The sequence below is a fragment of the Carassius carassius genome, chromosome 5 (genome assembly GCF_963082965.1).
Source record: "Carassius carassius chromosome 5, fCarCar2.1, whole genome shotgun sequence".
Taxonomy (NCBI): Eukaryota; Metazoa; Chordata; class Actinopteri; order Cypriniformes; family Cyprinidae; genus Carassius; species Carassius carassius.
Window position 1 is genome coordinate 37,772,109 of NC_081759.1, and position 12,092 is coordinate 37,784,200.

General features: G+C 36.4%; 1 protein-coding gene across 5 annotated transcripts in view; it reads left to right on the forward strand.

Annotated features, from left to right (window-relative positions):
* LOC132141544 (teneurin-1-like) overlaps positions 1-12,092 on the forward strand; it is a 139,967-nt gene that overhangs the window by 53,623 nt on the left and 74,252 nt on the right. For all 5 annotated transcript variants that reach the window (XM_059551132.1, XM_059551135.1, XM_059551134.1 and 2 more), the window contains exon 4: positions 9,792-10,029. In XM_059551132.1, coding sequence (XP_059407115.1) covers positions 9,792-10,029 — 238 coding nt within the window. The remainder of the gene's footprint in view (positions 1-9,791; positions 10,030-12,092) is intronic.

Sequence of the window (12,092 nt, forward strand, 5' to 3'; positions counted from 1 at the left end):
ACAGTATTCATATTTAAATTCTTAATTAGCTTTTTTCCTGACAGTTGCACTTCACATCATAAATGAAACTATATTACTTATTACATTTATTGTAGTAATAATAATATTAGGAGAATCACAATTTAATTTGTAAATAAATTTGCATTACAGACAGCGACTTTAATTCATGTAGATTATGAGTGTGCCAAAATAAATCATTATTTATTATCCATTATTGAGAGTTTTTCATAAGGGTACATTCATTGCTCAGTGAATGAGTGAGAGTGTGCTTGTGTGTGTGTATAAAGACTGAAATATGGCAGGTGTGGGTTGCACGTCATATCATAAATTGAGTGACTGTGAAAGGCCAAGTGCATTATTTAGCTCAAACTACACAGCTATTAATAAGGTTTAATGCTCTCAGACATGACTGTGTGTGTTTCTTTACCTCTGCCTCTCTCTCCTGTTGGTTAATCAGTAAGGACTAAATGTCATAAATTCACTTCATTTATGCTGTGTGTGTGTGTGTGTGTGTGTGTGTGAGAGAGAGTTTTGGCAGTGTTGTCAGAGAGGTACTGTGAAGGTAATGTGAAAGGGTACGGTGTTGCTTGGATTTTAAAGAGCCGATTTGAAGGATGGTGGTTGGATTAGCTAAAAAAATACTCCCTTCGTACTTTCCTTTTAAACAACACACTATTAGAATCTTTGCTGGCGCTCAACAAGCTCAAGTGACTCATCCTCATAGCTTATGAACTTATTTGCATCGTAATGTTTTAAATATGCGAGACGCACTCAGACATAAACACAAATTATTTGCTTTATTTCTTGCTTTTATAACTTGCCCACAAGAAAGAAATCTTTGCAGACGCAGGTTTCCATTAAAATCATTTTAGTCAGTCACCGAAAATGCAGGTGCGTTTTCCTGAGTAATTACAAAGTGATTTTGTGTGTTTTATTTCTTTTTTTTTAAAGTGCATTTTTTGCCATTTACATGATGCATTCCTTTTAAACCATTAAAGGTCATTATTGTCACAGGTAAATCACACAAAATAACCAGACCATCGCTTTCACTCACACTGTAAAATCTGTCAATTTTAGCAAAAAGGTAAAAAAATGGAGTAAAAAGGTTATTTGACAAACCGTGATTGTCTTATTCTCTCCCGAGGTTCAGAAAAACTCCTCCGTGCGCATTTGAGTGGGTGCGTGCATGTCAGCGCCCATCCCATCTCTGTTTTTATAATGCTTGTCATTTTCCTGTCACCTCATTAAATGTCCTGTCATCAAAGTGTGTCACTTTACACCCCCCCCCCCCCCCCCACACACACACACACAAACGCAGATTTCTCCCAGTGCTCCTCCAGGTCACCCTGTTGGATGTCATTGTGATAAGGTGTTTTGACACTGCAGTAGACCTAATGCATATGTATGTATGTCGCACAACTGACAGCTCCAAGTCGGTAACCGCCGTTGGCTTCATTTCCCAGTGCTGACAGTCACTACTTATAGGGAATCACTAGCATTTGAGACTTCTTTGAGGTCACGTTTGCGAGTCGCCAATGAGGAGGTGTTTTATTAGCACCGCAAAATAAACAACATCTAGGATGAGCTACGGTAACCCAGAGAAATATGGTACCTCGGTAACGAGATGTAGGTCAGCTGGGTATCTGCGCATATGTTATGAATCAGTGGGCTACCATGTGCAACAAGTGTGGGCATCCTTGCTATGTACGTTCACATCTGTTAGGCCTTCTCAAAGGGTGTGACGAGTGAAAGTCCCACAAACACTCAACATTCTGTCCTTCAGTGGCAGGGTGGGGGGCTGGTGGAGCGTCACCTGCCCTGAAGCATTATGGGAAATTTGGGGGTGTGGGGGGGTTGTTTGGAATACTTAATATGACTGCGGGACAATGTGCAAACACACACACATGCACTGTCTCTTTCAAGCAGATGTGTAAATAGCTTGCAAATTGATCTGCGTGCTCCCACATACATTTTTCACCTCTCATTTTTCATCCCTCTGGGTGTTTGTGTCTGTCCACATGTGCATGTGTGTTTGATTGATGCCTCCCGAGGTTGGTGAGTTAGTCATGCAACTAATTAATGGATTAGCTTGTGGACTGACGGCTGGACTGGTATATACACACACACGTACATATACAAAGATGAGAGAAATGGCATTAAAGAATGCTGAATTTAATGAGAGAGGAAGGGACATGGGGTGGTGTGTATAACGAGCTCTTGTACCATCAAGATTTCTTTTCGTGAGACATTTAGAGTTCTACATATGGCAGGGAAGCGAATAACTGGCAGAAGATTTATTGTATGGGCTGTGTGCGCATGTGATAAAGTCTGTTGTAAATAGACTGTGTCGTATCTGATAAGCTCAATGAATAGAGGGCTATAAAACAGAGCAATGAATCTTGCCAGAAATTTATAGACACACACACATATTGTCCCTCTTTCATTCTTTTTTTCCTTTTTAGTTTATTTACTCTCTAGAGCTCAGGAACGTTTTTCAGTGAGAGATCTGCCTATAATTGGAGCAGATATGTTTTTTTGATAAAGAAAAACAACTGCGACAAAGAAAGAAAAAAACGGAAGGATACAAGACAGATACAAGGTGTGAAAACAAAACACAGGGCTGATGTAAATAAAATAGGAGGGATGTTGAGTTGTAAAGTTTTATTGTGGGAGAGTTTGGGAAGCATAGGGTCCTCTGGGGGCCTCCCGCTCCAGGGGCCGGTTGTTAGACTGCAGAGGTGCATGAAAGCAGATGCGACTTAAGCACAAAAGAAGAGCAGCCGAGCGAGTATGATGCAACAGGCGGGTGGGTAGGTGACACATCAGCACGTATAAAATCGAGGCAGGCCCTATCTCTGAGGTACCATGCCGGCAGTGGGAGAATATCCTTAAGGTTTCGCGGCATGAGTCACGGCGGCAAAGGTAGAGTCAAAGAGGCATTGGCGCATGAGTCACAGCTGCAGCAGATGTCTTGCTGAAACCTATCACAGATACCCTGCACTGGGATTCACAGATGTTTCTTTGTTTAGCAGTTTTCCTCAAGTTGCTAATATGCCAGAGCTGCAAGTGTGGTTGTATTCACAGATCAGCGGTGTCAATCAATCTGAAAATAATTAAACACAAAAAAATCATTGTGAGTAAATTTACTTAAAATGAAAAAATTCCCCCACATGGTGCTACATTTGAGGGGGGGGGGGGGTGTTTTTATGTGTGTGTGTGTGTGTTTTATGATGTGTGAACAAGACCAGCTGGTAAGGGTAAACAAAGATGAAAGCTCAGTTAAAGCCAGCGGTGCGCCCTTGAAATGTGTCCCTGTTGAGCCTGACTGAGAGGAAGTGAGTGAGTGAATTGAATGTTACACTTCATGAAACTTTGTGCTAATAGTGAAAAAAATCCTTTATCTTCTTGTTTTTTAAATTTACAATTCTTGCAAATACTGTAGTAGTAATTATAAATAACAGCTCAAGTTAATTAAAGAGATAACAAAATGTATTTATTTACTCACTCTCGTTTTAAATTTTCTTTTTTACTTAAACTACATTTTGCTGGTTGTATTTCTCCATTCAGTCAGTTACCAAATGTAGTTCATGTTGTCACATGAAGCTATGAATGATTTTAGACTTAACAGTATAGTGCGCAAGTTGTATGGACGACTTTAATAATACATTTATGATGCTTGTGCATTCTATAAAGTGTAAAAAATGTTAATGTAAAAAGAAAAGTAATAAAAAAATAAAAGAAAATTATGTGGGTTTTTAACAACGTGTAAATGGTGATGTAATTGTAATTTTTGGATGCACTTTTCCTTTAAGTTTTAAACCCCTAGACAAAACAATAAAAATACAAGTACAATTTTAGCATATTATGTTAAAACTGAAAGCAATTGAAAGTTGAATGTAAGGACTGCAATTATGTATTGCTTCTCTATAGATTTAAATGCAAGTATGTCACTAAAGTAGTTGCTGTTTGGTGTACTGTACCCCAAATATAAAATTTGAATTGCGTGAGAAGAACCTCAATAATTGTAACACTTTAGTATAGAGACCAGTTCTCACTAACTAGTTGCTTATGATGAGCAGGGGTGCACATAAGTTTTCTGCATGGTTCTCATAATAGCACCTGGAGAATCTTAAACTGCACATTAAATAAAAATAAATGAATTATGGTGATAATTATGTTATTGCAATTTATTTATTTAATTTTTCTGTCAAATATAATAATAAAGTGTGATTATAGGCTATTATTATATTTTAAAGTAAAAAGGGAGTATTAAAATATAAAAAATGAAATGCTAATAATTACTTTTTTAAATATGAATTTTCAGAATTTTTTGTTTTACTTAAAATCAGCAAGCTTTTATTTGGGTGGGTTGCCAGTAAGTAAGTATATGCACTGCTGGGTTTTGCACTGCCAACTGAATAGCATCAGTTAATGAAAACGGCAGTGGATAGCCTAAATTTATGTTTTCAGTCCGAATATAAATCTTATACAGTATTGCAGTTTGTCGATCTAAACAGCTGTGGTAACAGCTGTGTCAACCATGTCGGTACACAAATGAGCGGTCTTAACTTATTTACACAGCACAGTTTTTTATTTTAGTCGTGTATGGGAGTTTTTAAATGAGGCAAAAGTTGAACTTAATAGAGTGTTAATAGTGAGAACTGTGCCTTAAAACAATAATTGACTGTAATTCCTTTGAAAAGGTTAACCCCGCTAAAAGTTACTGTATGTGATTGCATTTCATAGATGAGATATTTGCATTGTATTTTTATAGTACACAAACAAGATTAAAGCTGTGCTTTTAGAGGCCAATTGTGGCTGAGCTATAATGGAAAAAAATCTGAATTTGTGTATGTAAGTCTTGTAACATATTACTTAAAAATATACGGCTGAGTCTTGGGTATAAGCCATCGATTGGAGTTTTAAATGGGGGTATAATTTCAAGTGCACAATCCGTCTTGTGGCGTGTAAAGTGAAACGAGGGATGTTTGTCAGAATTTGCCTTGGATCTATCGAGCATGTGTCATAATAAGGTGTCTTCTCAGACAGATGGAGATTTGAGGATGTGAAGGTGGTGGTGGGGGGTGTCATGTATCCGAGGAGACGGCTGTGGGCGAGATGGAACTGTAAATTTCCACAAGTGAAACAGATTGATTTTCTTAAAGTAATTTTGTAGTAAGAGGGATATTTAATAATGGTTTAATGGCTATAAGGTTTCCACCATCTCTCTCCCGCATACACACACATTACCTTGCATTATTTTTTGATAAGTTGATCCTCTCTTGGTTTTTGTATCTGTAAGGAGAGAGTAGTGCATAATAAGAGCGAGAGAGAAAGGATTAGATAGTTCGAGAGAAAGGTGGAGAGCGCTTATAGGGTGAGGATGAATTATATAGCTATGTATTCATGCGTCTTCAGTGCAATTAGTGTCATACACACATTTAAATTTGTGTGTTGTGTGTGTGTGTGTGTGTGTGTCTTTGTGTGTGTTTCCATGCTTGCCTCTTTCAGTCAAAGGTTTCTGCACTGGATTATGAGGGCCAAGCTCTGTTGCCATGGAGACCAGCCAGGTTAATGGTCCTTTACTGTGTGCGTGTACGTGTGTGTGATCTCATGTGTTATAGTGGTTATGTGTGTTTGTTAGATGTGAATGCTGGGTTTTCTTTGTTTATGTCGATGTGTATGTTTGCAGCAGTTTTAGCGCTGCTCTGTACATGACACTGCTTCTCAAAATGACTAGGGTGAAAAAACAGTTGTGACACTGACACACAGCACACACACATACACACACACAAACACTGCGCTGCACCTCTGCAAGACTGATTATAGTTTTGTTTTATTCTTGTAAAGCTCATTATGATTTTGCACTGGTTTATGTTGTAATTAGGAATGCACAATATATTGTTAACCACATTTTTTTAAATGTATCAGCATCAGTAGCTAAGAAATGTAACTCTTTAAATGCACTTTCCATGTAAATCGGATTTGCTTGAAGATCTCTTTCCTTTCAGTGCATGTCGGATTGACTAACATATGGCGACTGTGGATGTAATGATAGCAGAGCCAGCTGTATGCAGTCATGCATTAAAATGAACAGTTTAAGTGAACTATTTTAGAGGGGGGTAAGTTTACTTAATCTTGACTAACGATACTCTGAAGTGCATAATCAATAAATAATTAGCCATAAGGGGGTTGGTTTTCTTTTTCTGTTTTAAATAATTCCTTTTCGTTTAGACTCACTTGTAAAATATTAGACCTACTCCTGTTTTAATCTCAGAACTGCGTATGTTCACAGTACTGTATGTGCATTACTATTCATTCAAAATACTGTAGGTCTTTTCAGAATCTGTTTCAGGCCATGCACAAACTGTTTCATTATTGTTATATAATAGCCAATCAAATTATAAATTGGTTATAACTCTCAAAACTCTACTCTCTAACTGAAGCAACTTTTTTTTTTCTTCCATGAAATATATATCCAACATTCCATCTCTATTATGGAGTGGACTTATTCATTTAATCTGTTTTTTTTTGTTTGTTTGTTTGTTTTTTACTCTATAGTATTATGGTGCCTAAATTCAAGTCACACTTGTTGCAACTTCTGAAATGACTTCATTGTAATCAAAATTTATAATACCGTCCATAGATAGATGGATGGATGGGTAGATGGGTAGACAGTAGATAGACGGATGTGTGTATTTGTGCCTGCTGGTGTATCAGAGGGAAATGTCTCTGTGTTTTATTCACTGCTGGATCGATGAAGGATGGTGCTTTGATTATATTATCTTCAGAGGTCTATTCCCATTCAAACCGTTGTGCATTTACACTGTCTAAAACATCATACATTCTCATAGATCAGAGAAAGCCTAATTTAATCAGCAAATCCAATCTAAATCAATGCTGTTCGCTCTCAACTCCACAGCCAAGTGAAATACATTGTATTTCTAAGTGCATTAGAAAATGGAGAAGTGATCTCAAGAAGAGAAGGGTGTTTGCAGGGTGATCTTAAATCCAGTACACACTTTTGGGAGATTTTTTGTGTTCGTATATGTGCGTATTTGTGTGGATTCCGTTTCTTTTGCCCACAATCACATCAGCTTGTATTGCCATTGTGGCGTTGCATTAGAAAGTGCAAAATAGTTTTTAAAGAGTGTTAATTTGAGTTGATTTGATCTCGTTTCTGAGGTGATGGAGAGAGTAAAAGAGCTCTGGTGTAATGCAATCCAAGAGCTTTAAGAGTGAGGTTTCCTAATTGAATTTGTTCGGCTGCTCTCTTTGTGTCTGGGTCCATTCATTCAGATTGAAATTTAGAGCTTTGTGTGGACGTGTGTGTGTTTGTGTGTGCGTCTTTGTCAAATCTCCAAATAGAAAGTGTTCTTCTCAGATTAGGAAGTCATTTTGGCTCTCAGAAGAGATTAGGTGAAAGGCATGAAGTGAAAGGACAGAAAGTAATAAAATAATAAAGAAAGAATCTCTTGCTCACTAAAACAGATAGATAACCCTGGAATGGAATTAGAAGGTAAGGATCAAACGCTTTTGTGCGCATTTGTGTTTGTGTGTATTTATAGTTTAGCAGTAGGTGTAAGACCCTAAGCCTCATTTTAAATGAAAGAGAAGAGAAAATGATGGAAAAACACAGCATGTGCACAGGTGCTGCAACATCAGATGAGTTTCTGTGATCTCGGTGGGGACAGATGCAGACACTTGTAGATGCTTTTTGTGATGCTTTTAAAAACCATTCAACTTGATGTAATTCAAGTAGAAGTATTAAACTTAAGTACCTTAAAGTAAAATGTGTTATATAATTAATTTAATCTTGTATATGTCTGATGCTATGTCCTAATATATTTGTCTTTTTTATAGCTATAATGCAGTTCTTATAGTATATACTGTATAGCATAGTAATTGCTACTTTCAGTGAAAGCCATTCATAAATTCCACTTCAATAACAGATTTTTGTGTTGCTAGAAAGTACCAGAAGCTTGACAGAATGTTGTATGCCAAATGTTCTATGTGCTTGATTTATTTTAATTTTTTTCAGTCTTGCTTCCAAAGCTTGAAATGGTTGAAAACATTTTTACATTTATGTGATTTAGTTTTGAGGGGGAGGGGGAGTGGGACAGTGTATGTTGGCCTTTTTTATATATATATATATATATATATATATATATATATATATATATATATATATATATATATATATATATATATATATATATATATGTGTGTGTATTTTTCAATGCAATATTGCCCAATTTACATTGTTATTAATTTTCTTCCCACAAAGCAATAAAAAAAAAAAAATAATAATTCTGCATGGATAAAAAATTCTACTACATAGCAGTCAGAATTGTGCTGCGGGGTATTCAGAACAGATTAAGATCAAATTCAGAAAATATAAGTAGCTATAAAATTATAATACAAAATAATATATACATTTATAAAATAAAACAAAGTATAATAGCATGCATTATAAACAACATAGGCCTATAAACATCTAACCGTGCTATTAATGATATACTGTGTATGTGAGAGGCTCCCGTACGATCACAGCAGAAAAAAAACACAGTATTTTTTTGTCCTGAAGATAGGAGTAAGACATTATGTGAAACTGTAAAGGGTTTCTTTTTATGCACACTTTCAGCCATCTCTGGCTCGGCCGTAAAAATGAAGCAAAACAGACTGTTGTTTCTTTTTGCTTTGTTAATTTGTAAATTATTTCACTGAAACATATTTTGTGTAGACTTATTTATTTTATTCCTTTCATGTCATTTTATTCGTTTTTTCTCCTGTTGTTTATACGCATACAAAACTAAGCTACTGAAAAGAAAAACATTTATTTTTAATGGGTCACATACACTAGTCCATTGTAATTTAGGTTGCTGATGAGCTTATATTTCCCATGAATAAAAGAAAAGTATTTGCTTGAGTAATTTTAATCATATTTATTGACAGTATAGACTTCAATGATTGAGCTCAGCAAATGTGCTCAATGCGCTCATATTTGTGTAAAAATTGAGAAAATGAAATGAGAGTTTATTTGTTTTTCTGTTGTGTTTTAGAAAGGTCCCAAATGATGTAACTTTCTCGGTGTGACAATTTTTTGGAATGATTGAACAATAAATTGAGTATCAATTTAACAGATTGATGTTGTTGTATTATTTTTGTTGTTGGATAGACTTAAAAACCGCTAGACAAGTGTGGTGGCACAGGCCAAAATCACAGGTTGTGATAACTTATTTACAATTTCACATACTTTGGTAATCTTTGTTCTGTCTTTCTGTTAAATAATAGTTTATCCAACATATATAAGAAAAGGTAAAGGAAAAGGACACAGATTTGTACTCTGTTCGTTGACACTTTCAGTACCCATTCACTTCACCAGTGCATCTTATAATGTATAAGTAATGTATATTAAGAGTATAATGCAGGATAATGCACATGATAACACATGATGCACATGATTAAATAACTCAGGAATTTGGATGCTGATTTTGCATTTTAATGCATTATACTTTTATATATTAGTCATGAGGCCACACAAATGATTACAAACTGTAGGACATTAAAATGCATTAAGAATGGCTTTATAATTCATTATACATTTATGCTGAAAAGTGAAGTGTTACCAAAGGTTTTTTGAGTTTGACAAGAAAATAGAGTCTGAACGATTTTTTCAAAGAATCCATTTCTCTTTCAGGAAATGGATGCTTTGAAGACTATCATTAAATATTATAATTACATCTCTTTTCCTCCTGCTCTTTCTCTCTTTCTTATCTTTCCCTTTCAAGATTTGCCTTCCAGCCCTGTGGCACAGTTCAGCTTTCGTCCGCTGCCCCCTCCTCCTCCACCGCCCCACGCGTGCACCTGCGCTCGTCCAGCACCGGCTCCCCTTCCAGAGATGGTGCAGAGGAGCACGCTTCCCGCCCGATGCCAACCGCTGGATTCTGGGAACAAAGCTGGACAGGATGACAACGGGCAGACGCACAATACATGGGCACTGAACAGCAACATACCACTAGAGACCAGGTGAAATACAAACACACACACACTGGTTTTTCTATAGTAGTGGTCTCTTTCCATCTGACTTCTATTGTTTTATACTGAAGAAATTATGTTTTGTGTCCCATTAAACTACGTCTGCATTTGAACATTTTCATTAAGACATTTAGTGTTTTGTAAAGCCATTTTTCCTTGGTTCTTCATTGACATCCACTTGGTATGCAAAAATTGGCACACACACACAGTCTCTATTTTTTAACCTCAAGCAAACAAGTTAAACAACTTTCAAAAGAAAAACCCAAGTAATTTTTTAATGTTAAGCCTGGGTAACAAAACAGACAAAGGAAGGACTAAATCTTCAAGAGAAAGAGAATATGCATGAGTATATGTGTTTGTCTGTGGACAACAGATGGAGAGATATGATGATGATGATGATGAAGAAGATGAAGATTGAGGGTTGACTTTCTCTTCTGAAAAAGAGAAATGGAAGAGTAAATAAATGATGAAGGATAGACATGTCTGCTTTGAGGGAGGACTGAAGCTGTCTTCCTGGGGTGATTGTCTTACACACACACAAACCCCAAAGATATTGATGAAAATGAAAGCGGCGTGTGTGTGCATACATATGAGTGCGTGTACAACGGCTTTCCTAGATTTCCAGCAAGGTGAGTTTGGCAGTAGCGGTCAAACTTATTTCGACTGAGAACTTGAACAAACAACCGCTGAGTCACATATCTGCTCTGATGCCGATAGCTTAAGAGAAGTTTATTGTTTTATGAAGATTTGCCACGTTGGTTAAGCATGTAGGGCTCTTTGTCACGGTGTGATGAAATAAAGCCACCATTATACAAACAACACCTAATAACAGATTTCAAGTGTTCTCAACTACACTAAGTACCGCGGCACCTTTTCTAAACTCTCCACAAGCAGCAGGCAGCAATAGAATATTTATGCTTGTGGCTATTAGAGGAATGCTGGGTAATTTAGCCCTTACGTATTATTCCAGCAGCTCCTGTCCTGTTTTTCAAACATCACTTAATTGCTGTTGAAAGGAGACTGAAGCGTCTGAAAGAAGCCGGCAGTAGGAGTGTAGATATGTAACCTCACTTGCTTACGTACAGTTTCCGTGGCTGTTCACTTAGCTTGAAACAGGGCACAGAGTGAATTTCGCCTATTCAGATGTTGTCTTTGAGATTTTGGGGGTTAAAGAAAAGCAGATTTACCAATTTTGTAGAGTGGTTCGAAAATTCCTGCCAACTGCTGCAGGACAGTCCTCAGGTGAAAGGGTTTTCTGAATGATTCTGGCCGATTTTAAACAGCAGTTTGAGCCTGGCGCCCGATGACATTGGTGTTGTGTCATTGTCATAGTGATGGCTATACCTGCTGACATGTTGCTCTCTCCCAAATGAACTTTCTCAATTAAATCTGGATCAATAGACCAACATTAATGCACAGAGGAGAATCACTCCCATCAGCATATTATTCCGAACACTCACTGATTCAGTCGCCATATGCTGCATATGGATTGAATATGTCAGTTTTTTTTTGTCATTCATATGCAACTGTGCTTAATTGATTTTTAAATGAACCCCCCCCCCCCCCCCCCTAAAAAGTTGCCCAGTTATTGTGCATAAAATAATATATGAAATAATGTATTTTTCTAAATGCATTTCCAATACCTGTACCCAACTTGATTTTAGATGTGCACACCTTTTTGATATTTTTCACACAAAAAATACATTGAAATTAATATTGATATTTAATATAAAATATGTTTCATATATTAAAATATTGCTTAAGTAAGTATTTTAATATATATTATATATTGAAACATTAATGTTTATCGAATCAAGTTGAAGATGCTCTTTTTTATGCAATGGAAATGCATGATAATCAATTAAAAGTACTTTTTTATGCCTTATCTTGCATTAGCCATGTTGTCACTAAAGAGTTATTTTAATATGAGATTGTTACACAGTTTTTCCAAAGTGTTTGGTATTAAAATCAGCCTCATACTGGCCATGCGAATTTAAGGCTCTGAGATTTCATTTAGAAAAGCAGCCAGTGGAATAGAATTTATTTTGAGACTG